Here is a 27,324-nt window from a genome sequence, read left to right as displayed (position 1 = left end):
TTTTTCTCATCATCAAGATGGATTTAATGAGACCTTACTTTCTTAAAAAATGGGTACACTCTTCTGGTTAGCATGCACGAGTTGAGAATGTAGTAAACCGGTATCTTTATCAATAACCCACACCATTCCACTCCGCAAAAGCTCTTACTATTTTCAGTGCTAGGAGTCTTTGCAAAGATTGTAAATGCGCTCTCTTCAAATGGTTGGAAAATTGATCTGACCACCAAACTGCCTGCCAGCAATTACTACTTGCTTGTCAATTGATGCTTCGAAATATTGATACATAATTGGTATGTAAAGATTAAATAAAGTCATTCCTGAAGACAATATTTACTATAAAACCCAACTAAAGGATTAGCAGCTATAATGTATGAGGAATCAGCCAAGAAAACCTCTGAGATCCCAGTTAATCTTTGCTGAGCTTACCAGGATGAAGCTTACCTAAATTGTCGACAAAGCCATATACCCCTTGATTGTACGTTGTATCAAAAACCAGTAAAACAAATTTCTCTCCTTCTTGAAGAACCAGCTTCTGAAATGACTGGAAAGTAAACATCATAGACAAGTACAACAACTGTTTGTCAACAGGCTTCCGCATGTCCCTACATCACAGCAGCACAAGTCACTGATTGTGATAGATGTAGTATAAAACCAAGAAACGTATCTCAATGAAAAAACTACAACTCCCTTATTGTTTTATCATAATGATGAGAGAAAAGAGCATACTGTATGGGAAGAAAGTAAGTGACGACTGATGCTCTGTTCTCCACAAGTTCAGCCTTTAACTTTGAGAAGAAAAGAAAGTAGGCCCAATATCCCAACAGCAGGCATGAAGCATACGACAGTTGAGCGTAAGCGAAAAGTACTCCCCCAGCCTGGATACACCATGCACAATGAAGTGTGACCAACCTTTTCTATCCATACTAAGCTATACACAGATTCTCCAAATCCTTACAACCAGGACTCCAAAAGTACTGAGCAACAGCCGAGCTTAATTGGTAGGCCTCAACAAAACACTGTCAGGCAGTTAGAACCAGCCCACCATGAGGGGAATCCAACACACAGACAATAGTTCTCAACTAGCACACAAAAGAAATGGCTGAGAGAGAAAGATAAACAAGACAGTGGCATTTGTCAATACTGCCCTTCAAGCTGCTCACATTTCATAGAGATGCATCTGCTGTAGCAAGTTCCGTGAGATTTAGTTTCCTGAGGTGGAAATCGGTGAGACGGATTTCCGTGAGAGTTAGTTTCGTGAGAAGGAAATCCATGAGATGGATGTAAGATTCCTCCCTCCAGCTTTTGAGGTGTAAAAGTGTAAGAACCTCCCCTTCTGTTCTTGTAATTATTCCCCTCTGAAATAGAAGAAAGATCTTATTTTACCCTGTTTTGGCCTAGAGAGAGAAAATGTCTAGAGAGAGGTAATCCAAAATTGAAATATCTTTGGATATAAAAATCCTCCTAGTGTCTAAAATGGATTCCCCTGAAACAGAAGTTCAAATGAACTTTCCAATGCTGCTCCCAGATGTTGCTCCAACTGATTTTCCTCTTCATCCTATCTCTGGCCCGTCTCTAGTCTCAAGTGCTATATATCCTTCTATTACGAAAGTGTGTACATCTAAGAAAACAGTTACACAGAAATGATCCCTTAAATCGGGTAAAGGTCTAGAAAAGGAGGAGGATACACTCTCCATAGCTTGGGTGCTCTTAGAGGAAGGTTATATATACGGGAGTAGAGGTAAAAGCCACACTGGGGACCTGTCATGTCATGTGAGTCACACCTCCATTCAGAGAAAAAAGGTCCGGGGCTCCAGATATGCAGAAAAGTTACCTCCCGTTCCTGCATGGTGCCCTGGAGACGCTCCTATCAGCCACAGATGTGGACACATCAGTCCAAATGGCACAAAAAGAGACTTGCTAGAGGAGTGCTTGACACCTCTATTGTCGCACAAAAACATGCCAGCCATATCTTACCAAATTGCTGGACTACTGATTATTTCCCATCCAAGGCTGGTCTCCGTTGCCCGTAGGACTACACATACGCTGGCTAAATGTGAAGAGTATCTTCCTTCTTAGCCTAGAGTGTTTGGATGCTGCGAGTATGCTTTTCTAAAAATACCTGAATGATTTTGTGTGTGCTGAGGTCATGCTTTTATACCTCTTCAGGACTGCAGTCGGCTATCCGCTGAGGCAAAAGACCCACGATTGATTAAATGAGCAATCGGTTGCTGAAAAGACCCCCACGATTAGATAATGCCAGTCAACAGCATTAAATGCTGGGTCGGGTGCATAGTAGTTAGGAAACGCGTTTCCTACAGGGAAGGAAACTTGGAAACGTTTCCTTGTAGGAAATGCATTTTTTTCAAGCAATTTTTTTGGACATTTTTTTGGGTCCCAAATCTAACGTCAAAATCTGTGCGACATTTTTTTGATAAAGTTTTTTGACATTTTTTTGATAAAGTTTTTTATGTAGCGTCATGTATGGTTTTTTTTTTTTTTTTTTGTGGCAATCTCATCAAAAGAGATGAGAACTGTCGACCAAATGCTGCCTCTGTCACCAATTGGCCGACCATTTGGTCCATCTCCAGTTTTTGCGTCTCGTTCACTTGAGGTCAGGCCAGTGTCTCGTGTGAAGAGGCCAGTATTTTGCTGACATGGACGGGAGCCAGACTGGTGCCACCCGTGTGTTAGCAGGATGGTGTCGTATGGACGGGAGCCAGACCAGTGCCACCCGTGTATGACCTGCACTGTGTTCGACCCATGGGATTGTCACGCCATGGAAGAGCCAGTATTCGTGCCGTGTTTTGCCTATGGGACTATCACACCATATGGAGACTCGTGCCTGGAACTGTGTCTTACCTATGGGACTGTCACTCCATAGGAAGACCAGGTTTTTATGTTTTTATGTCGTGCCAGTTTTGTGCCGACAGATATTTTGTACTTGTTCCATGAACGGGAGATATGTCCATGTTACTATTTGCACATGCACACATATTTTGCATGTTTGAAACTGTTTTCGCATGACATGTATTTGTGTGTTTGCCTGCCTGACGTGTTACTTACTGAGCGGGGACGCCTGCCAGTGAGTCGTGAAGTCTGCTCTGTATTCTGACGAGTTTTGGTGCATGTGAACAGGTGGTAAGTATATCGCACATATTGTTTTAATGTTTCATATTCTAACCTTTTATTTTATAAGGTTAGGTGTTCACATTCACTTAAATGTGGGCACCCCCTTTGGGCACCCACTTAGGGGCCAAGGTGGGGAGCCCCACTTAAGTGAGTGTGGGGGTGGGCATGGTCACCTACCCAAACTCCCCACCCACATGCAAACGTGGGAATCACCAAAGTAAACTTCACTTTTATTTTATTAAAAAAAAGCTCCCTCCTTCAAGCGTAGGAATTAATCGCTTCCATCCTTGAAGCGTTTATTCACCAACCTGCGGCGCCTTCTCTCTCTCAGGCGACTGTTTCCCCTGCACTACCGGCTGCAACCAAGCATGCTCCCAGGCGGCTGCTGAATTTTTATGTGCCTCTGCTCCTACAGCAACCAAGCTGCTGGCTGCGTTTCTGAATAACCAAGCGGATGTGATCCTCTACAGGCGGCCAGAACTGGTTGCAACCAGGTGTGCTCCTCTCTGCAGGCGACTGGCTGCTACTCCTTGCAGGCTGCGCTGCCTTCTCTTGCAGGCAGCTGCGGGTGTTCTCTCCTTTCATCTCCGCTTCCACCCTGTTACGTGAGACAACCGGCGCTTCAACTCTTTGCTCCTTCAGGCTGCGCTTGTACTCGGGCAAACCACTCTGCACTTCTGTACGGACTGCTCACGGGCTGCACTACCCTCCGTACAAGTGACTGTACTTGCAGCAGGAGTTCACTGACTGCAGGCGGCTATTCTCCCAGGCGGCTGGCTGCAACTGCACTACAGGCGGCTGCAACTGCACTACAGGCGGCTGCTCACCTCCCATACAGGCGACTACACCTTCACTGCTGGCGGCTGCTTCTCCTCCCCCAGCCAGGCGCCTATCACATTCTCTCCCCTACAGAACGACTCACCATCTACTGAAGGTTGCACGTTCAGATTAGCCGGCTCCTCCACACAGCAGCCAGGTATCTCCTCCACGCAAGAAGGTGATTCTTCTTTCACAGCAGGTGGCTGTGGTCTTTTGTGGTGATACTCGTCTTGGTGGTTCACCACGAGGCAACTGTTTCTTCATCAAGGGTGGCTTCATCATACCACGAGTATTGGCTTTCTAAAAACCATCTACAAGTAAGTGAATTTCAGATTCCAGTAAAGTATTTTATGTTTAAATCTGATAAGGGATTCATCCCGCTTGGCCAACACCCGTTCGGTGTTGGGTTGTAAGCTCTATTGGAGAACCTCGGTCCAAAGGTGCTGAGATCGGGAGAGCCAGGCGTTAGTACGAGAGCGCCTGTTTGTGCGTGGTCTCGGAACACCAGTGAGGCGCTCTCCGCGGAGTCCAGTGAAAGCGCAGGACCGTAGAGATTGGACCACACTAGTGGTCGTTCTGCTTCGAGCTTCTACATCAAGTTTCGACTTCGAGCATATTTTTGTTTGGTACTATTTTCATATGTACATGGACATTATCTGGTTCTTGGAACCCATGGAGCATTGTATTCATTAAATACTCCCAATAAATATATCATATATTGAGGGGAGGGTCGGCCCGTTCCGGCCCCAGTGCTGGTGTCCATCTTTCCATTTCATTACTTTTCAATTTCAAGTTGTATTAAGTTGTCCATTTCAAATTTGTGGTTTTAAAGTTGTGCTATTAAGCGTGTGGGTGTCCAACGGAGTCTTTCCCACTTGACGGGATCGGTTTCAGCCTCATACGGCGCCCGGCCAAAACTCGATGAGTGAGTATCATTGAGGATTGCTTGAACCAAAGGAAGATATTGTTTCCATTTCGACTGCTAGTCATGGCAGTATGATTTGAGAATGTCAAAGACCAATTGATTGTAAATTTCTGTTTGGCCATTTGTTTGAGGATGGAATGTGATAGTCCGTGGCAAACCATCAGTGGGGTACCAAAACCGAATGAACAAGCGAGCTATGTCCTCGGCTGTGGTTCTTTGCTTGCATGGAATGAGCATGCAAAACTTACTGAATCTGTCAACCATTGTCATACACTGTGTGTTTCTAGATCTAGTTGAGGCGGGAAGAGGACCTATGAAGTCCATACTCATGTTGTGAAAGGGACGGGCAAAGGTTAAAGCAACCCTGCCTGTTTGGTGTGAGAAACTCTCACTTTTTGACGGATCTGGCATGATTGGATATGTTGGTAGACATCCTGTTGCATCTTAGGCCAATAGAATGACCTCTCTAACTTCTCCAAGGTACTATTGATACCCCTTTGATCCCCAACCAGAGAATCATGGGCATTGTGGAGGACTTGGCGCTTTTCTTTGAGTACACAAAGACAGTTCTTGAAAAACAACCAACCATCCTGTATACTGTAGTGGCTTCGTTTTGAATTGAGGGCTAACTGATATTGAGTCCCGAACTCTTTCGAATCCGGATACTGTGCCTTTATATTGTCTATATTGTCTAAGTCCTTGCCTTGAATTTCTAGCACAATGGACTCATGCAATGTCTGAATAGTGCCCTTTCGACAGGGTTATTTTTGCCCGGGACGTATTCAATCATTCCCTCAAATTATTGGAACAACTGACTCCACCTGGACTGCCTTTCACTCCATTGGGCATTGGGCATTGTTTTCAACCATTTAAGTGCTTGGTGATTTGTCTTAACTGTGAAGTCCCTTCTGTAAAGGAAGTGCTTCCAATGCTTAAAAGTGGTCATCATCCCCAAGAGCTCTTTGTCACACACTGAATAATTCTTCTCAGCGTTATTCAACTTGCAGCTATAATTAGCCACTCACCTACCATCTTGTTGTAAAACAGCTCCAATGGCAAGATTACTGGCATCGGTAATCACCTCGAAAGGATCATCCCATGATGCCAACTTAAAAACTGGTGACTCCGAGGAAACTTTCTTCATTGCCTGGAATGCCTATAGAGCCTTGCCTGTGATGGACACTTTCAAACAAGGAGTCTTCACACCCTTGAGCACGTCATTAAGAGGTGCTGCAAGGTTAGAAAACTTGTTCATGTGGGTGCTTTAGGCCTGACAAAGACCCACAAACGAGCGGATTTTCTGGGCTATAGTGGGAACATCCCAATTGAGAATGGCTTGTATCTTTTTAGGGTCAAGGCTAATTCCTGAAGAACTGATGATATATCCCAGGTAATGGATTTCTCGTACTCCAAACTCACTCTTCTTGGCATTGATAAACAACTCATTGTCATGCAAGAGTTGCGAAACTTGTGCCACATCTCGCTCATGTTGCTCTGCAGTCCCTAAGAAGATAAGAATGTCATCTAAGAAGATAAAGACACATTTGCCAATGAGATCCCTAAAAACCCGAGACATCGTTTTGTTGAATGTCGTTGGTGCATTGGTGAGACCAAAGGGCATCACCACAAATTTGTAGTGGCCACGCTCAGTCCTGAAGGCCGTTTTTTGAATGTTGGCCTCGAAGATCTGAACCTGATGACAGCCACTCTTAAGATCAATCTTAGAGAGAAAATCTTTGCACCGTTTTTTGAATGTTGGCCTCGAAGATCTGAACCTGATGACAGCCACTCTTAAGATCAATCTTAGAGAGAAAATCTTTGCACCGTTGGCCTAATCCAGCAAGGTTAGGAGATCCCTTGGATTAGGAGAAAGAATGCTAATACAGGCCGCTAAGGTTATTATTAATAAATCCATATGTACTAGCTATTTATAATAGGATGATTATTTATAACAGCAATGGGTAATATATAAGTGAAACATGGGTTATTATTGTCATAACCTAACTATTGGTTGGAGTTCGACCAAGAGTCCGACCACGCATATTTGGCAGATCATAGATCAGCATGCCAAAGGCCTCTATGGGGTAGAGTGGCATGGATATGCAGGAGTCAAACCTTAGCCCCTGGCTCGGGGGTGGTTCGAAGCATAGAACTTACGGTTGGGAGGTGAGCTAGCCTGCACCTCTCTTAGGGGGTTTGTACTAATCACTTGTGTTTTGTGTTTAGGAGATCCGTGGAGTTGCAATAGAATGCAACTTGTATGGCCACAAAGTGGCCCACTGGTGCCTGTAAACCATGAAAATACGAGTTTAGGGGATGAGATTACTAGTCAAATGTCAAAAATTGAGTTGTCGGTGGCTGATTTTTCGAATATCCCCAAAGTGTACGCACCTATGGCAGGTCAATTGTTCAATAGGCATTCCTCCCACACCCACTAAAGCATGAGAAACCGCAAGAATAGGAACATCCTAAGGCAGGGTGGTTTCCTATTCCACAGCAGATACTTTACAACTAGTTTGGTCACCAAAACTAGAGTTTGAGATCTCCAAGTTCTATCAATTTTTTAAAAAAATGTTTCAGTATCAGTTTTATAATATTTTCCATTCAGTTTTAACCCAAAAGACCAATCATGCAACACATGAATCACTAATGCATCTTAAGCACCTCCAAGTAATTGTAAATACATGGATCTCAAGAAACCAATGAACCCCACATCACATCATACGAATTTTATCCCATCAAATTAATTCAAAGATTGTGTGAAACCAATGCAAAATCTCAAAGGTCACCAAAATGCACTAACCATAATCCAAGCACCAAAACACGAGTGCAAGAATAACTCTCACATCACCCAACATGTAATGCAAGCAAAATATTTATACCCCATCCAAGAGAGCAAAAGAAAATTAAGCAAAAAAAAAACAAAAAGATTTAAACAAAAAAAATGATTTAACAAAAAAAAAAGATTTAAACAAAAAAAAATGACTTTTTGCTTATCTAGATTCAAAGTGATTTTTGGGGTTTGAAGGAAAATTAAGGTTTGTTGATATGCAGAAACACCAGTTTCACAAGGATTTGAGTGTAGAGGATCTCCTTTAAGTAAAGGAGATTGAAAGATTAAAATGTTTATTAATTTTTGTATTTAAGGAGAGATTTGAAACCTAAGAAAGCTTATTTTAAATGAAGGAGAGATATCTCTATCTTTGTCATGAGATTTCAAACACTTGAGCAACCTCTTTGTTTTTTTTTAAAAAAAATTAACTTTTGTATAATAACAGACTGGAACTTTTAAGCAAGAGGTACGAGGTATGAACCTTCCCAATCTCGAGGATGACAAGAATATATGTAATCACACAACGAATGAAAGTGGCCAATGCTTCAATCCTTACACGTACTTGCAACAAAAGCATGTTCTGTGCTAGTATGTACAAAGGTTCACTGAAAATTTCTATGATACATGATATTCCTGCAAAAGATAATTGTGCAAAAATAATGTCAATGAAATAAGTAATGATGTGGATCTAAGCAAGCTACCTGTTTATATGACTTCACCAAGATGAACAATGGAACCATTGGATTTTTTAAATAAAAAAAACAGCAAATGTTTGGCCATACAAATGGCAGTTTAGAAACCTTCAAGGGTAGAAAAGTCTAAGGTTGTTTCTGTAAGACCCCTCCCAAAGGATCACCTGATACACAAGCTAAACACACAAGGTTAGAACAAAATAGAGGGATGCACGTAAACTCACCTCCCAACCATAGATTCCATCCATAATCTCCCCCGAGCCAAGCACTACTCCCCCCACAGGCCAAGCCAGTCAGCCTTAGCATCCCATACCACCAGAGCCTCTCCTAAGGGACCCTCGACAAGACCACCTACGAACCACCATGTCCATGGCAGGAGTAAGACTACTCTAGTCCACGCACATACCAACTGTCAATAGCCACATACCAAGTATAACAGTATACCCTCAATAGCCCAGAAGTCACTTATATTGTGAATACTGCGGCCTGCCGCAACAAATAACCCTCCAGTCATAAATAGCCAGCCATGGATTATCAATAATAATGAATCCTAGCCACCCGTCGTAACTTGCCTGTGCTGCAGCCTTCCCCTAATCTCAGGGCTCCCCAACCCTGACCAGATTAGGACCTAATTCCAAGGATTAGTGTTAGGTACAAAACATACTTTCCCTCCTAAGACCTTTCCTCCCTAGGAAACAAAGCTAGGCAATCTCCGCTCTAAACTAGCAAAGTCCCCCAAGTTGAGTCCTCCACCGCCCTATCTTTTCACTTAATCTTATACTCGGATCAACTTATTCCTAAATTATTCCTAAGCTTCCTCTCCCTGAAATCCAATATAAGATCATGCGTACAGAGGGCCAAAATGGCCTTTGAGACAAGAAAAGCACACTGTCTATATGATCTATAGCAGGGAGGAGCTAGAGCATCCTTGAAATGCAATTGCGCCAACGAAATAAGAAATCAAATGGCTTATCGTGCAAGATGCTAGAAAATATTGTGAACCACTAATGAGAGAGGAAAAGAAAGATTTAATCAGCCGGAGGATGGAATACTGTGAGCTGCGCTGCTGAAGTGACGACGTGCTGAAGTAACGTGATCCTGCACTGCTGCCCCCGCCTGCCCTCTGTTGCCTCTGCCTGTTTCTTTGCTGCTCCCGCCTGCCACTGCTGCCTTCACCTGCCCATCTGCTGCCTTCGCACCCCCCTTCGCCTGCCCAACTTCTGCCCTTCACTTGCCTTTCAGTCCCCGCCTGCCCTTCAGCTACCCCCGCTAGCCCCTCTGCTGCCCACCGCCTACCTTCGCCTGCCCCTTTTGCTGCCCCGCCTGCCCTTCAGCTGCCCCCGTCTGCCCCCGTCTGCCCCCGTCAGCCCCTCTGTTGCCCCCCGCCTGCCTTCGCCTGCCCCCTTTTGCTGCCCTGCCTCCCCCTTTGCTGGAAGCCCCCTGCCTTCTTTAGTCCCCGCCTGCCCCTCTGCTGCCCCCGCCTGCCCCTTTGCCCTTGCTTCCCCAGCTGCTCCCCGCCTTTGTCCCCCTTCCTCTGCTCCCGTTTTCCCAGCAACTATTTTATCTGGATTCAAGTCGGCCGCCCACTTTTCTTGATTGGTCTTATGGCTTTTTCTGCTGCAGCCAATCTCTCACCACCCCCACTGGCCGGGAGAATCATCAATTTTTCACAAGACGAGCTCACCTCTCTTCAGCACGACATTGACCTTTGAGGTCCAGACTACCCTTGTTGCGAGAGTTTATGGTTCCCACCCTTCTCGTTCTTCACAGGCCCGTGAATGGCTTCTAGCAGCTCTCCCTTCGGAGCTGATTGTGCACTTTCAGGATACTCATTTACTTGGTCGAGGCTTCTTCCAGGTGGACTTTCATTCTTCAGAAGCTACTTCTCAGGCTTTGGCTAGCAGCCCCTTTCCTCTTGGTCCTAGGAAGATTTTCTTCTTTCAGTACCAGGTGGGCTTTGATCCAGTGGTGGAGGATCAGCGCCTTACCCCGGTCTCACTACGGTTCCCTGCTCTTCCTTGGTCCTATTGGAAGCTTTTAGCTTCCATAGGGGCATCCTTTGGCCAGGTTCTAGAGGTACCAATCCTCCCGAGCTCTCCCACCTCAGCTTCCGCGGCCATTACCGCCACTCTTGATGGTGTACCCCGGGTCCTTGTGCTTGTTCCTAATCCATTGATTACTGATGATCATGTTATGCTTCAGAGACCTGACGGATCTCATTTCCGCCAGAGGATGGAGATTGCAAGCAAACCTGACCAGTGTCGGATTTGTCGTCAACAGGGTCACATTGCTAGAGATTGTCCCAGATCGAGGGGCCATGCTAGGAGGCGGCGTGGTCCTGCCCATCAGAGGCCTTCTGCAGATGCCGAGACTCCAGCTGCTCCTTTGCCACAGCAGACCACACAGCGTTGGGTTGTGGTTAGGGATGGCAGGCACCCTTGGACCCCCGTACCTGCCCTTTCACCCACACTCCCTGTGGAGCACCCTAACCCCTATGCAGCTCTTGCCTCACAGGATGTTGATCCTTTTTTGGAGGATAAGGCCTTGCAGGCACATGATCTGGATCCCTCGAAGGGAGGATGCTGCATTACAGTTACAGGATGATTGCACCCTTGAGGATGATGTTGCACATTCGCATTGTCATGGTACCTCTCCAGTTCCTGAGGACTAGCCCTGGCTTTTCCCCGGAGTGGGAGAGAGAGGTAAGGTTTACATCGTCACATTTTCCCTCCCCGCTTCCAGTCGCTACTCTGCGCCTTCTTCTCCTTCTTCAACGGCCACCACCGCTACAGTCGGCCGCTTCTTTGCTTTAAGCTGTGGCGCCGCCTACACTGCCTGCTTTTCGACCTGACGGAGCTCCTCCTGCAGCTTTTCCCTCTTGGAGAGAAGCGAGGTGAGAGTAGCTTGAGGGTTGGATGCAGCCCGCTGCCCAGACATCGGACACCTAAGGTGTTTGCGCTTTCAGTTCCTCAAAGCTTGAGGGTTATTTTTTTTTAAATTTTTCAGCCACCTTTGCTTGCTTCTGTCAGCTGCCTGCGTTGGCCACAGCAGCACCAAGCTCTTCTTCATGCAGGTCTTCTCTCCCTTCGCGAGCTGCACTGCCAGCCGCCTCCAGCTCCCTCAAGCGCCACACCGCTTCTGCTGCCACGTCACCAGACGTCCCCCTCAGCGCCTCTGCAAGCTAGAATGTCAACGTAAAAATATATATATATATATATATATATATATATATATATATATATATATATATATATATATATATATATTAGCTGCTTCTATTTAGACGTTCCCTCCACAGCGCTTCTCACAATACCTTCGCCTTCTTCCAACTGGCCGCCCACAGCCTCTTTTTTTTTCCGCTTGTGGCCAGTTTTTTTTTTCTGCGGTTGCCCTACAGCAACGCTGGCCGCCCACAGCCTCTCCAATGTATATTTATATATATATATATATATTTTAAGCCGCCTCCAATGTATATTTCCTCCTCGCTATACACCGGCCGCCCAACCTCTACAAGAAGGTATATATATATGAATAAATAGATATATATATATATATATATATATATATATATATATATATATATATATATATATATATATATATATATATATATATATATATATATATCTATTTATTTTTCTTTGCTGCACCTCCAACGACACACCTCCTACAGCCCCTACGTCGGAAAATACAAAAACAGAAATCACTTGAACCTACTTAATGGCGGGATTACTCTACCGCAGTGGGGTTTTAATTTTTTTTTTTCTTCTAATAAAAAAAACGAAAACACACAAGGCGCCCTTGAGATCACACACTCAATGCCCTTGCAAACTCTACTCTAATCTACCCTAATCCACGATTTTGCAATCAATGGAGCACTTAGTAAGAAGTAATGGTTAACACCCTTCACTAACTTAGGTGTGCGTTCCCCGGCAGCGGCGCCATTGTTTGGGACATCATAGCATAGCGGAGGCTACACTCCAACCCACACACTTTGTCAATCCGTGAATGCAACCCGGTTAGCGCATAGAGGCTATCCTGAATGGGAGAAGATGAGTTAACCACACACTAATGACTTCTAGTCCTACTCAATCCTTCTTCATCACTCAAGCAATCAATCTTACATAATCAAAGCATCAAGATTAGGCTACACTTAAGCATAAAAATACAACTTATGCAAAGAATCTAACATGCAAAGAGCTATCACACAAGCCTCAACTACACATCATTTCATGCACAAGCTTCATCACATGCACTCTACAAATCAGATTTTAGCATCAAAACATCATTAAGAAATCTAGATTAGCAAGTGTGTAGACCATAACCTCATATCATTGAAAATGTAGAGAATAGAGAGTACAAGATTGAAGCATGAATGGAGATGGAGAGCCTTGGGAGAGCACTTGAGAAGGAGCTATGGAGCAAGCTCTCTCTATGAGCCTCTTAACCAAATGACCAAAGAGTCCCCTCTAGCTCTCAAATGGGCCACCTTTTATACAAAAATTCTAGAACTCCCAAAAGTTCCTATGTGGGATTATTGTCAAGCCCTCTCCCACATTCATCTACAACTTGGAACTCTTTTCAAGAGCCCTAAGTGTCTTTTTTGTTGCATCCTTGTATTGATCTTCATTCGTCATGCAACACGTGCTTTTTGCCAGAAAGCTAGCCAAGCTTTTGCTTTTGCTTTTTGCTTTGCTTTTCTCTTTTTTACTTTATACAATAAAATATTACTCAAACAAGGCCAATCTTTTACCAAAATTCTTGTGCTTTGCTTTTTTGGCTTTAGGGGCCTTGCTTTTTGGCCCTATAGCTGCTAGCTTTTTGCTTTTTGGTCTGACTCAATCCCCTCTTGCTAGTGAAGCTCCTGGCTCGCGGTCAACTCAGTTTGACTTTCTGCTTTCTTTGCTTTTTGACCAAAACTAGTGCTTTCTTTGCTTTTTGACCAAAACTAGTGCTTTTTCATATACAAAACTTATGGTCCCTGTCTCCATGCCTTCTTCCACCTGTCTAGTGTACGGGCAAGGGTTCCATCATGTGAATACAGCTAGGAGGGCCAAATAGTTACACGATGCAGCGAAGCCATTGAATGCACCCACACCCCGCCTATGAAGTCCATCAAGAGCATCTGGCTCGACATCATTCATACCCTCCGTGGCCAGTGGGGGAAGCTTCGTGGCCAGTGGGAGAAGCTTCATGGTGGTTCTGACCGTGTGTCTGCTGCCCACCCCCCCCCCCCCCCTTCCCCAAAAAAGGAAAAAAAACCCATTGTATGAGATAGCCTTCTCCTCATAGAGCGTCCAGCCGGAGGAGAAGTGCATCTTTCCCCCCTTTTGCTCTTTGATCCTTGCTCCGAAAATGGAGTGAGTTTGTACTCAAGCCTTTTAAGGCTGTTTTTTGGTAGCTAATAGAAGGATCTTGTTTGGGGGGGGGGGGGGGGGGGGGGGGGGGGGGGGGGGGGGCGGGGAAGGCTTTATGTGTCACATGCACAACATGTGGACATGCTAATCCCCAGTTTCAGGATGTGTTTAGGCACCTTTTGGGGCAGTAGACAACCAGGGTTAATGCTAGGGATTTTACCAAGGCAGTTAGAAGAAGTTGGAGGACATTTACTGGTAGTTTGCAGTATATGTCTATTTTTGCATTTTATTTGTTCAAGGACCTGGCCGACAGATGTTGCATTGGCAGACTGCACCACAGGGGTAATTAGGAGCCTATAAGTTGGCTAGGATCTATGTACATCTTGATACATATATACAAAAAACATTGTTTCAACACATCTCTCTCTATTCTCTCTGTTCATCTTTGCATTTTTGCATAGTACTTAATACAAGCAGTTCTTCCGCATGTTACATTGGTATCAGAGCCTGGTGGAAGCCCTAGAGGTGCTGAATTGGTGCAGATCTGGAAAATGCACAGTACAAAGGTGGTTGTTTTTGGTCCAGATGAGAAAACGCAGGCAAGTGGTTCTTCAACATTAGGTATCCTGGTGGTGTGAGAACAAGGGCAGCCATGGGGTATACAGCACTCATGTGGGTGTCATGGCATATGAAGCCCCCAGATGCTCAGCCCAACAGCCATGGTACAAGGGTGAAGGGATTCCAAGAAGAGATCTAAATCTCAGCCCTAGAAACGGTACAAGGCTTCAGCCCAAGGAGGGAACAGGTGTGCAGGCATAACAGAGCATTACAGGTTGGAGCAATCCAAGGTTGCAGCATAAGGTTTTCAAGACAAGATCCAAGTGGTCAAGGGTGTCTCAAATTTTGGAAGCAAGATGCCAAGGATGGAGTCCACATGCAATAAAGGGATGATGTCAGTCATCCAAGCTCAGTTGGATTCCTGTCATCAAGCTTAGTAGGAGGGGATGTCACATGCACAACATGTGGACATGCTAATCCCCAGTTTAAGGCTGTGTTTAGGCACCTTTTGGGACAGTAAACAGCCAAGGTTAATGTTAAGGATTTTACCCAAGGTAGTGAGAAGAAGCTGGAAGACGTATACTGGTAGTTTCGCATTTTATGTCTATTTTTACATTTTATTTGTCCAAGGACCTGGCCGACAGCTGTTGCATTGGCTGACTGAAGCATAGGGATAATCAGAAGCCCTGGAGCCTACATTCATCTGATCCAGGATTTGTTGGGACAGGTCATAGGCATAGATGTTGCCTTTTGGAGGCCATGTTGGCTAGGATCTATGTAAACATGCATCACAATGTCAAGCTCAATCAACCACCACATGTGCTCACTTGAAAAGATCAAGCTAAAAATAGCTACAGCTCTTTTCCTCAAAGATAGTGCACAAAAAACTTTGCGGTCAAAACAAATGCAAGCAATGGAGTGGTTATTTTACAAAGAAAACTAATCACCTTTAAAAGGCTCACATCAGAATTATCCATCTTATCAGAAGGATCTTTTCGCCAAGATACATGCTTAGAAGAGATGGCAGCACTGCTTATGTGGTATTAAGTTTGAAACCAAAACTAATCATGAAGTATCAACAAGACCTTTGTGGCACAAAGACTTGTTAGACTGAGATGTTGGAAAGGGAAGTTTAAAACTTTAATGTGGAGGCTAAAACTTTAATGTGGAGGCTAACTTCCTTCGCCGAAGGATAAATGAATTGTTCAGCTCAATTTCATAGTGCCTTCCTGGAGATCATAAAGGGCAGATATGAGAATGATGCCCTCTACTCTTAGGTTTGGAAAGTTGCAATGATAACACACCCCATAGGCGAAGCATCTAAGATGGATGCTTGTGCGTTTGAAATTGTATCCCGAGTAGGTGCAAATGAAGAAACTTTATATTAGGATTTATCAGGCCATATAATCCACCACACATAACTGCAAGGGAAAATGGGGGAGTATAAAAGTGAGGATGGGTATCGAAATTGGAGGATGGGTACAAAATTGAGAATGAGTATCTAAATGGAGGAAATATAAGATTGGGGATGGGTATCTCCTTTACAAAAGTGGAGTATAACATAAGGGGCCAAAGTCTTTGAAGATGTTATGACAGTCCATAATAGTTTTAGTGCAAGATACCCAAGGATATAGAGAGCATATGCACTTCTAAGAACCAATTTTCCTAGCCAAGTAAGAATACGTACATACATTATATAATCAAGTGACACAAATGTCAAGTACCACACAGAGAAGGCCTTAAAATAAATGGCATCCAATATCTATTGGTGCACTTTTGCTCCATGCTGCTTTGCTTCTCTTTGGGTTGTGTCCAATAGTAGGCCGTGCGCCGTATCTATCAGCATGCACTACTAAAGTGACTCCCCCGAAAACTACTGCACCACTCATAGTTTTATCCTCCTTTGTCCTGAATTCAGACAGACTCACAAGAGTATCCTAAATGTTCAGCTGGTCAGCGGACTCCTCTTCCCGACATCTCAGGAAAACTAGTTTTGACTCTGACTCTACCACCAATGACATCAGCACCTCTTCTTCTGGCTATCCACCAATCAATAATCCTTACTTGGGGAAACTCTCTCTTGAGCCACTTTCGGTCTTGGAAGCTCTCAGGCACCTTTGAAAACTCCCTCCTGCCGAGCTTCAACATCTGGAGAACTCTCCACTTCTGTGTCTTTGTTTCTGGGCTCTTGTCAGTGCTACTTCTGTGCCTTTGTTTTTGGGTCTTGTCAATGCTACTTCCTGTGCTTGGAGCACTCTCTAACACTACACACGTGTACTCCCAATAGTTATAGTAATGCTCAACGCACTTAAATCCTCGCTTTTCTATCTAGCACAACATACAGTTTGTATCCTTGATCTTTTGGTCCCAAATCTCCAACTCGTCTTGGAACATAGCCTTGAATTCTCCTCCCATGTCACTCATGAAGACAAACGCAAATCTGGCTGGCTGACTGCCTAACTAAGCTCGACCTAATCTGCATGCAAAATATTGCTACATGCAAGACCTGTGCATGGAACCTAACCCACATGTGCAGTAATAAAAAACACAAACCTCAATTTGGGTACAATGTAAAAATGCAAACTCTAATTTATTGAATGCATTTCTTGCAGATCCTAATGCAAAAAAAGCTACCTAGGAAGAATCTAGATGCTCTGATACCACTAGTACATGCGTGCACTCTACATTAGGACCATATCCTCCCCTTAATCTTGCCTAAAAGGCCGCTGCAAGGGAAAATCCTGCTCTGCTTAGGCATGCACCATCTCCTTACGGGTGGACTACAACCCTGTAAGAAGGTAAAATGTACAAAGTATAATAAAGAGGGCTCCCTCCATGGCTAGCTGCTCTCAGAGGGAGGCTACATGGTTTCTTTCTTTTTTATTTTCCTTTTTCTTTTCTTTTCTTTTCTTTTCTTTTTTTTTCTTTTTTTTTCTTTTTTTTTTGGGGGGGGGGGGGGGGGGGGGGGGGGGCGCAGACACACGGGGGCTTGTGGGGTCAGGTGAGGCAGCCGTCCCCACCCATGAATGCATATCTACACAGCAAGGCTGCAAGTCATAGAAAAAATCTTTATTCACTATCACGTTGACATGAATCAAGGAGTAATATATCACACACCCATTCAGAGCCTCATAAAACAGCCAATGTAGCAAAACTTGCTGCAAAACAATGCTGTGTAGCACTAGTAATATAAGTAGGGGCCAGAAAAAAATATGCACGTTTGTTCATCCAAAAACCAAAAACAAAGCCTGAAGTCTCAACATTTGCAAGAAAATAGGCATATCAAGTATCAAGTCAGGTATCATACCCAAAACTACAAACGCATGTGCAGATTCTCTTGAATTACTGACCGCCTTCCGCCTCAAAACAATTGCACAAGATACAACTGACAAGATCACTCCAAAGGGAACCGTTAACCATGCAACTGCCATGAGTTTGTTTCCATTTGTCAATCTTGAGACTGCAGATCTGTCACACGATGTGAATAAAATGTAGCACAAGTTGTAATGGAAGGAACAGTTTCAATCAAAGCTTTGGATCAACATATATACCAAGACAGACAATACTTAAATAATACCTAAACTCAGATCGCAAACAAGCTCGTCGAAACCCTTCTCTGCTCAAGAACAAAATCGTCGTTATCAAGAGGTGGAACTGTATTGCAAAAACCTACATGAAGAGAAAACACTCCTGCTTCAGCAGATCTTTCAGATAGTCACCAAAGAGAACAGGAGGAAAGAAAAAGGACTAGAATTGCCCAGCACACTTGACAGCTCTACCATTGAAGCGCGGGTCAAGACAAGGACAAACACTTCTACCTTGGCTCTGCTTGCTTCATCAAAAGTACTCCTGATCAGTGTTGCTTTAGGCCTTAGTCCTGTAGTTTCCGGGATCTGATGGAGGTGATGGTGTTGGTGGACCATGAGGATAGGAAACCATGGCATAAATCTCTGTGGAACATGTGTGCCAGCAGGGGGGCAAGGGTGTCACATGCATGTGCAATGTGCTCCGTCTTTAAACCCTCATGATACTAGGAACGCCCGTTTCAGAGTTTGTATATGGCTGTAATGACATTGGAGATAGTGAAGCCATGGTCAGATGACGGAGCAAGGGGTGGTTGGATGGGTACATCGTAGAGCTTTTGCACATGTGTGCCAAATGAGGGGGTCAGTGATGAGTATGGGTGGTCCATGTTACAAGGGCTTACGCCAAGCCTCCTTACTATCCGCGCTTGAAAAGAGTTGGTGCAATGCATTCTCGTGTCACTCGCTTCTCGCATCAAGTAAGGCGCCAAAAGAATCCATTGCACTTCACGCTTCATGATTTGCCAGGTGGCTTGCAAGTTGCTCTTGCAAGAGGCAAAGGTGGGTGGCCCTACATTTGTCGTCATACCAACTGTTTTGAGTCCGCATGGAAGTTTGGTGGTAGAGCGGTGTGCGAAAGGGAAGGAGATTGTGGCATAGCTGTGCAAGATGGTGGGGAAAGAAAGAAAAAGAAAGATATATTAACATCTACAAAAGACCTGAAGCCTTTGAGACCATGAATAGTACAATAATACCATGGGTATACAGTGCCATGGAAAAACTAAAAAAGAACGTGAAAACTGAAAACTGAAACATGACTTATAAGCCTCCTGACGGCAGATGTGGCTATGGTGAACCGTGAGGGCATATCACGTCATCGGAGAATCTTATGGCTCGGTGCTCTCGGTCGGGGGCGCCTAGCCGCAAGATGGAGTAGGCCTGCCCACTTAGGACTCTTCTAGGACACAAATATCTCCCCCGTGTATGGCTGGCATAAGTTGACGTTGATGCGGCAGCAGTGTCAGTGTGGGTGGCTGCTGTAGATGCTCGTGCCGTGAAGAAGTCGGTGATGGATCTCTGGGCAACGTCTTGTATGGGCTCCCCTTGTCTCTCAACATGTCCTCTCAATATTCCGTCCCTATGTCGCTAAGCTCTATCAGGTACATCTCGAGACATCTTTGGATCAATTGATAAGCCACCCTAGAGGGGCCCAATGCCAAATTAAAGGGGCCAAGGGCCTAGGCTCCCAAGTCGGCCATGTAGTAAGGGGCTTTTGGCACAACTACCCCATGAACTCGGTCTTCTTAGTCAACTAATTCTATAAGGATAGCTGGCTAGCTATAACCTCTGTATAAGGGGCTGATTCCTACATTCGATATACACACGACAATGCCAAGCCTAGACGCAGCCAAAGGCAACAAGGAAAGGCTAACGCGAACCATAAGGAGGCGATGAGAAGGTCTAGAAAGTCGAAAATTTGTAGCCAACAGGTTAACACATAACGCAAGCATAAAACTAGTCCAAGATAACCTTTAGAGAAGCACCAAGGCACAACATCCTAGGAGCAGCTTTAGTCGAGTCCATACATGTGTTCTCCAAACACAGATTCTATAAGATCCCTCCAAGATTCAACCTAGTTGTAAGATCCCTCCAACATTCAACCTAATACACATGCACAAACAAGGCTAGAGAAACCAAATAAAAGAGGTGCAGGCAACCTCACCACCCAACCATAGGCTCACCTCCCCAAACCTCCCCCTAGCCAGTGGCTAAGGTTCCACTCCCACGAGTCCATGCTAGTAAGCCCTGGCATCCCATGCCACCAGTGCCTGCCCACAGGGGCCCTCAGCAAGATTACCCATGATCCGTCATGTCCATATCAAGAGTAAGCCTCTCGGTCCATGTCCAAACCGCAATGAATCAATAATAACCCCCAACTCACTTATATAGTCCTTACTGCCACTATAAATATCAATCCAACCATAAATAGCCAATAACCTTGGATTTATTAAATCTGAACCTTAGTCACCCATCTAAGCCTGCTTTCCCAAATCGCAAGGCTCCCCTAACCCTGTTGGATAAGTCCCTAACCCCCCAGGTTAGTGCTAGGTACATAACATTCCTCCCCACTTAGTTTGCCAGAACCATATGCTGAGTAGTACCATAGGCAAACTCGACCATAGGGATGTACCTCTCCCAATGCAATGGTCGCTTGGAGCCGTATGCCCAAAGCATATCCTCCAAAACCTAATCTCACCCTCTCTGTTTGCCCATCGGACTAAGGATGATCAGAAAAACACAAGTCTGTCACGTCTCCATATGACCTGTTGTTGTAGGAGCGTCATGACATAAGAAATTTCTCCCCTAAGCTCAACACAATCCGGCACACATACTCTTATCACCATGGAACAACAACCGATTCCGAACATGGTATTGACTACCTTTCACCCTAACAAGTGGAATGATCTGTCACCATTTGGCCACCCGAATGGTTCACTCTTGCTTTCACACTATGTACATATTGGATTAGTGTCCATGGCTTATGGAATATGCCTATGCAGGTGATTGACACGTGTCATGCTGTATAGTAGGATATGATATTCCGTTGGGACTTGATGTTATCATGCCCGGAATATCTCGAGGACTTGGCTTTCCGCTGGGACTTGTGCCTTTGTGTACATGCCCGGAAACGCCTGGAGGATTGGCTTTCCACTGGGTCTGGTATTGCGTATACTTGCCTGGAAACGCCTGGTCTTATATGGTTTCATGAACGGAAATTGCTCATGCCAATGCTGCATTGCATAGCATCTTTATGTGCTTGCCTGCAAATGAAATTGCATGCTGTTTTCATGCCTGCATGACCTATGTGTAGTTCCGGGTAAGGGGACGCCCGCCCGTGAACCGTGCGTGTGAAACTGTCTGCTGACATGGTTGTGTGGCATGTGAACAGGTGGTAAGTATTTCCTGATCTAGGCTCAAATAGCCCTTAGGACTTGGCCAATATTTATAAGTGAGTGCGTTCCCATTTCATTAAAGTTTGGGCGCCCAAAAGTCACTTATAAATTATGACCTCTTCCAAGTTCACACTCACTGAAGTCCCGAGGCGGACAAGACTCAATGTCCAGGACCTGATCCTTCCCTTTTACTCATAAATGGGCATCTCCCCATGTCCTTTCACCTGATTGGACCCCAATTCACTTACTTATTAAGAGAAATTCGTGTTTTCTCTTCATGAGGATTTTTGGAGGCTGAAAACTCTGTTTTTCCACCATTTCTCTCCATTTCCAAGCTCTCCATAGCCATACCCAACTTGCTAGGGTGTTTTCCAAGCTTCCAAGAGTGTTTACAAGTGCTAATCACTCTCCTACTCACTCCCAATGACTGAAATTCAGCAAAACAGCTCTCATTTTTGCTGTAATTTCTGGTCTTTTTGCTGAAAACCCTAATTTCAGCCTTCCTTTCTCAAGTTGAACCATAGGGGAAGCTTTCCCAAGGTTCCCTTCATCCTCTTGAAGACTTTTGTCGCGAAGAATTGCGGCAAATCGAAGATATCAACACTTCTAAAGCTTCCAACGCGAAGGCTTCCGCTTGCAACAACTTCTATGAAGACTGGTAAGGTAATTGGACAATGTATTGTCATTACTTACTCAGTAGAAGGGCAGGACTCCTTGTTTAGTCGCCCTGTGTAGTATTTCTCTTGTCCTATGTGCTCTTGAAGATGTTGCTACCTTGCTTGGTAGAACATAGAGCCAATGGTAGAGAATATGGGCACTGAAGTCGGGCCCGGCATCAAGGCAGCTCCTTGGTGATCTACATCGACATACCATTGTTTTCTAAATGCTGAATTTCATATGCATTGGCATGGAGGATTTGGCAATGGATGCCCGTGAAACTATGTATTGAATTTCTCCAATAGTAATACAATTTACTCAAGGGAGGGGTCGGCCGTTCCGGCTCATTGTGTGTCTCTTGTCAATTCAACAATTTACTTCTTGTATTTGAGCAAGTGTCCTTCAAATCTTAGTGTATTTAAGTGTATTGATTAGCATTGTGTTCAACCAAGTTACATTGGTATCAGAGCATACGGTTCTCTTTCACTTCTATCGTGAGAGACGATCACCGTGAACACTAGCTATCTCTACACTTAGAACATTATGGACAGCCATACAATGTATGTTGGAGATGCTAATACAAGAGGCAGAGACAATGAAATGCATGCCTCCAATGCTTTACAGGATGAGCAAACTCATGTGGTGCACAATAGGGAACATGAATATGTGGGACAGCCGTCCCGTGGCAAAGAGAAGATGCAAGAAGAAGAGTCCATAGTCTTGAGGACTGAACTTACTCGTATGCAGGCTCTTCTCCAAGCACAACAAGAAGAATTGAATCTCTATCGCCGCGAGGATCCATTGGTACATGACCGTCTGAAGACCAAGAAAGCTGAATCTTATATGGATCATGCAATGGCAATGATTGCTCAAGAGTTGCACATGCAACCAAGGGATGCAGCACGTGCATACTTGTCTCGTACCGAGGATGCCTATGCAGAAAAGGCAACCATCCCACATGTCTTGGAATCCCCACAAGTGCCCGAACAAGAAGTTATGTCTAAGAGGATGAATCTCCATGCTATGGGAGAGGAACAATCAGTGACTTCACGCCATGCAAGAATATCTCATGTAGCCCGTGAAGGATACAATGTTTATGGCAGTGGTCAAAATGTATGTCAAATGCCATTGCCGGCTGAAAATGTACATGCACAACACATGCAACATGGGCTGCAGTTTTCTGTTGGTGCAGGTATTCCGCGTATCTCTCATGCCACTCATGCCTTCGAGTGTGCTCGTGAGGGAGAAGCTATGGCTGAAAATGTATCAATGCATGTTGAGGGGCCAGCCATGCCTCATGCTTACAGGACACATGTATCTATGCCTTATGCATCACCTTTTGGTCCAAAAATGATGCCAATTACAGGGACTGTCCCAATGGACAAACATGGGGGAAAACATGTTGAGATGCACACACATGCATCAAAGTCTCGTGACTTCAAAGCCGGAGACAAATCTGTGAAGTTTGACACATATCATGGGGAATATGATGCATCAAAGGCACTTGCTTTTATTGCCCAGTTTGATATTGCTTTCAGTGATGAGGATTTCACTCAGAAATCCATGATCCGGCATGTAAGCATGTTCATGAAAGGCACTGCTGCCCATTGGTGGCTCACAGAGAAGCTCTCACCGAATCCCGTTAGATCATGGGAAGAGTTCAAGGAGAGGTTTTATGCTCAATTCTTGCCTCCCAATGCATTGAATGAGATAACAATGAAGTGGGATTGGGTAAAGCAAAATGAGGGGGAATCGGTAAATGCATATGTACAAAAGTTTTGGAAAGTGCTCTTGGAGGTGTCTCCATTTATGCATATCACCGAGGCGGAAAGGAAGAGAAGGTTTCAATCGGGATTGCAACCCGTGTACAAAGCGGGATTACAAATGTATCCTGGTCATACCTTACACCAATTAATCGCAGCCGCCACCGCCACCGCCACCGAGCAATTGGAACTCAAATTGAGTCGATCCAATAAGGCTAAACCCTCATTTCAAGGCAAAGAGAGGGCTGTCCAAAACCTGCAAAATGATGGACAGCCACCTAAAAGGGACCAAAACCAAGCCAAATCAGGTCCAAAAGCTGAAAATAAGTTTGCTAACAAGCGTCCTTATAAGCCGGCAAACTTTGGTCTTAGTGCTGAGAAGAAGGAGCAATATATGCGTGAAGGCAAATGCTTTACTTGTGGCAGCACTGAGCACATGGCAAGAGCATGCCCAAATAAGAAGAACAAAGCTGAAAATGCTAATGTACCGAAGCCTAATGTGCATATGGTTCCGGATGTGCAGGGCAACACTTCACATGATAGCAAAGATAGGGTTGTATGTAAAGCTTGGGGACAGCTCAAAGATCAACCCGCTTTGTTCATGTTTGATGATTGTGCATCGGAGAATTTCATATCCACTCAGATGGCAGCTGCTTTGGGTATTGAAGTGGAGGACATGGGTCCTCAAATTGAAGCAGGGGTTGCCTTTGTTTGGTAGAGAAGTGCAAGTCATGCCTATTTTTGGCAAGTTGCGCATACACATTCAAGGCTATGTGGATCATGAGGATTTTCTTGTGGCGCCTTTGAATGGTTGTGATGTATTGCTTGGAAAGCCTTGGCATACACGTATTGATCCGTGCAAGGCTTACAAGACTAACAGGATCACCTTCATGCATAAAGGCTGAGAACATGTAATTGATGCTGGTGAAGAGGGTGATACCATTCCCCTTGTATCTCATGTACAAATTAAGAAAGTAATGAAAATGAGTATTTTTGCATACTTGATTTTTGTACGAGATCCTATTGAAAAAACTAATGTACATGTAAACACTCTTTGTAATGATAGGCTGAAATTTTTGCAAGAGCATAATGATTGTTTTGCTGATGAGTTACCAAATGAGTTACTACCTGTACGACCGGAAGATCATCGCATTGATCTTGTGCCGGATAGCTCACCGCCTAATAGGCCAGCCTATCGTGTAAGTGCATCCCAAAAAGAGGAGATCATGAAGCAAGTAAATGAGCTTCTTGAGAAGGGTTTGGTTCAGCCAAGCTCTTCCCCATATTGTTCACCCGTCCTCTTAGTTCAAAAGAAGGATGGATCCTTTCGTATGTGTGTGGATTATAGAGCTTTGAATAAGCTTACCATCAAGAATAGGTTTCCGATTCCATGCATAGACGACATCCTTGACAAGTTGGATGGATCGGCATGCTTTAGCCGAATTGATCTCAAGAGTGGATATCATCAAGTGCGTGTAGTGCCTGAGGATGTACACAAAACTGCTTTCAGGACAGCATTTGGGCTTTATGAGTATCTTGTTATGCCTTTTGGTCTTACAAATGCGACCGAAGAAGAGCATAAAGCTCATTTGGCTATTGTTTTTGAAGAGCTCCATAAGCATAAACTCTTCATAAATGCAAAGAAGAGTGAGTTCTTCTTGTCAGAGATACATTATCTTGGGCATATTGTGTCCAAAGATGGAGTGCGGATGGATCCTGCAAAGATTAATGAAAATTCGGAATTGGCCCGAATTGAGTTCAGTGCATGAGATCCGTAGTTTTCTTGGATTATGCTCTTACTACCGTGGCACTTTGCATGGATTGCTTCTCCTTTACATGATTTGACAAAGAAGAAGGCCGTGTTCAAATGGACTAATGTAGAGAGAGATGCATTCCTCAAATTGAAAGATGCAACTACTCATGGTCCAGTGTTGATCGTTCCAGATTTGCAAAAGCCTTTTTGTGTGGAATGTGATGCATCTGGAAATTGCATAGGGGCTGTCCTCCTTAATCAAGAGGGACATGCCGTGGCTTATGAGAGTCGTAGATTGCATGATGCAGAGCTATCTCTTGGCATTTATGAGAAAGAGCTCTTGGCTGTAATTCATGCACTTACTATATGGAAACATTACCTTCTTGGGGCTGATTTCACTGTGAAGACAGATCACCAGAGTTTGAGGTATTTTCTTACTCAAACTAAGTTGTCAGAGAAGCATATGAGGATGGCCAATTTCCTCTCTATGTTTCATTTTCAGATCTTGCACACCCCAGGAAAGAAGAATGTAGTGGCCGATGCATTGTCACGAAAGCCGTATGTAGCAGCTATCTCAGTTGCCTCTCATGGAGACTTGTCTACCATGCGTGATTTGTATCATACGGATGCTGATTTTGCCACTATTTGGGCTGATTTGATGGCTGGTCATGCACATGCCTCATATGTGATCAAAGAGGGTTATCTCATGAAAGATAATTGCCTATGTGTGGTGTCTGACATGAGGCAAAAGGTTTTGGATGAGTGCCATGCTCCTCCATATGCTGGTCATAGAGACATAATGCCTACTACGCACATGATTGAGCAGTATTTCTTTTGGCCAGGTATGCGGAAGGACATAGAGGCACATGTACGTGCATGTATCACCTGTCAAAAGGTCAAATTCGATAGACAAAAGGCACCAGGTTTGCTTCAGCCATTGCCTATTCCCACGCAGCCATGGGAAAGTATTACAATGGATTTCATTATGGACTTGCCACGTACCCAACAGGGTAATGATGCAATTTGGACAATTGTGGACAGGTTTAGCAAGGAAGCTCATTTCTTGCCGGTCAAAAAGACCATCAAAGCTGAGCATAATGTAAGATTCCTCCCCCAACCCCTTTTTGATGTTTAGTATCTTCCCCTGTAATCAATCCCTCTTCAGAAATATAAAGACCTTGCTTCTAACTGTTTTAGCCTAGAGAGAGAAAATTATTCTAGAGAGAGAATATTCAGATTATGAATATTTTTGGATAGAAAAATAACTCATCTTATTAAAATAAGTTCCCCTGAAACAGAAATTCAAAAAGAATTTTCCAATGTGCAATTGGAATTAATTGGAAATAGGTATAAAGAACCTTAGTCTAAGGGTCTAGATTTTCAGAAATTTTTAGATTATGGTCCAATTAAGGTTCCTATGGATCAATAGCATCAACCCATGTGTAGGGAGGAGATAAATCCAATTTGAAAAAGAAGATACCCAAAAATGAGTAAATGCTCACATAAGATGAAGAGTTGAAAATGTACAAGGTTTATTAGTAAATAAACACATATGTAAGGAAGGGGAGTTCTTTAAAGGAGGTGCATATTTCACATAAGATGAAGAGTTGAAAATGTACAAGGTTTATTAGTAAATAAACACATATGTAAGGAAGGGGAGTTCTTTAAAGGAGGTGCATATTTCACATAAGATGAAGAGTTGAAAATGTACAAGGTTTATTAGTAAAAAAAACTATGACACATATGTAAGGAAGAGGAGTTCTTTAAAGGAGGTGCATATTTCACATAAGATGAAGAGTTGAAAATGTACAAGGTTTATTAGTAAAAAACTATGAACAATAAAATTTTGACACATATGTAAGGAAGGGGAATTCTTTAAAGGAGGTACATATTTCACATGCTTGAATGAGTTTTAAACTCAAAAATAATGTGATATTTTTATCTCTCATCTCTCTTGAACCAAACCAGATCAAAATGGAACCAAACCGAATCAAAAGTAACCAAACTAGGTCCAAATCTAGTCCAAATTCAACCAAACTGACTTGGAAAATTCTAGAATCAGTTTGTTGGTTAGGAGCTCA

At 44.0% G+C, this 27,324-nt stretch overlaps 1 protein-coding gene across 19 annotated transcripts in view; it reads right to left on the bottom strand.

Moving 5' to 3' along the window:
* LOC147635516 (uncharacterized) overlaps positions 1-27,324 on the bottom strand; it is an 87,474-nt gene that overhangs the window by 4,879 nt on the left and 55,271 nt on the right. For 18 of the 19 annotated variants that reach the window (XM_086802830.1, XM_086802831.1, XM_086802835.1 and 15 more), the window contains 6 exons: positions 17,891-17,982; positions 17,621-17,781; positions 8,188-8,339; positions 727-875; positions 442-602; positions 149-232 (listed from right to left, as the gene is read on the bottom strand). In XM_086802830.1, the coding sequence (XP_086658956.1) occupies positions 149-232; positions 442-602; positions 727-875; positions 8,188-8,339; positions 17,621-17,781; positions 17,891-17,982 (799 nt within the window). Of the gene's footprint in view, positions 1-148; positions 233-441; positions 603-726; positions 876-8,187; positions 8,340-17,620; positions 17,782-17,890; positions 17,983-18,131; positions 18,379-27,324 lie in introns of those variants that run through there. The other variant, XM_086802829.1, reaches the window with a different exon arrangement.

Source organism: Cibotium barometz, chromosome 9 (assembly GCF_041138505.1).
Source record: "Cibotium barometz isolate CiBa-2024 chromosome 9, ASM4113850v1, whole genome shotgun sequence".
Taxonomy (NCBI): domain Eukaryota; kingdom Viridiplantae; phylum Streptophyta; class Polypodiopsida; order Cyatheales; family Cibotiaceae; genus Cibotium; species Cibotium barometz.
This window is presented reverse-complemented; position numbering and strand designations above follow the sequence as displayed.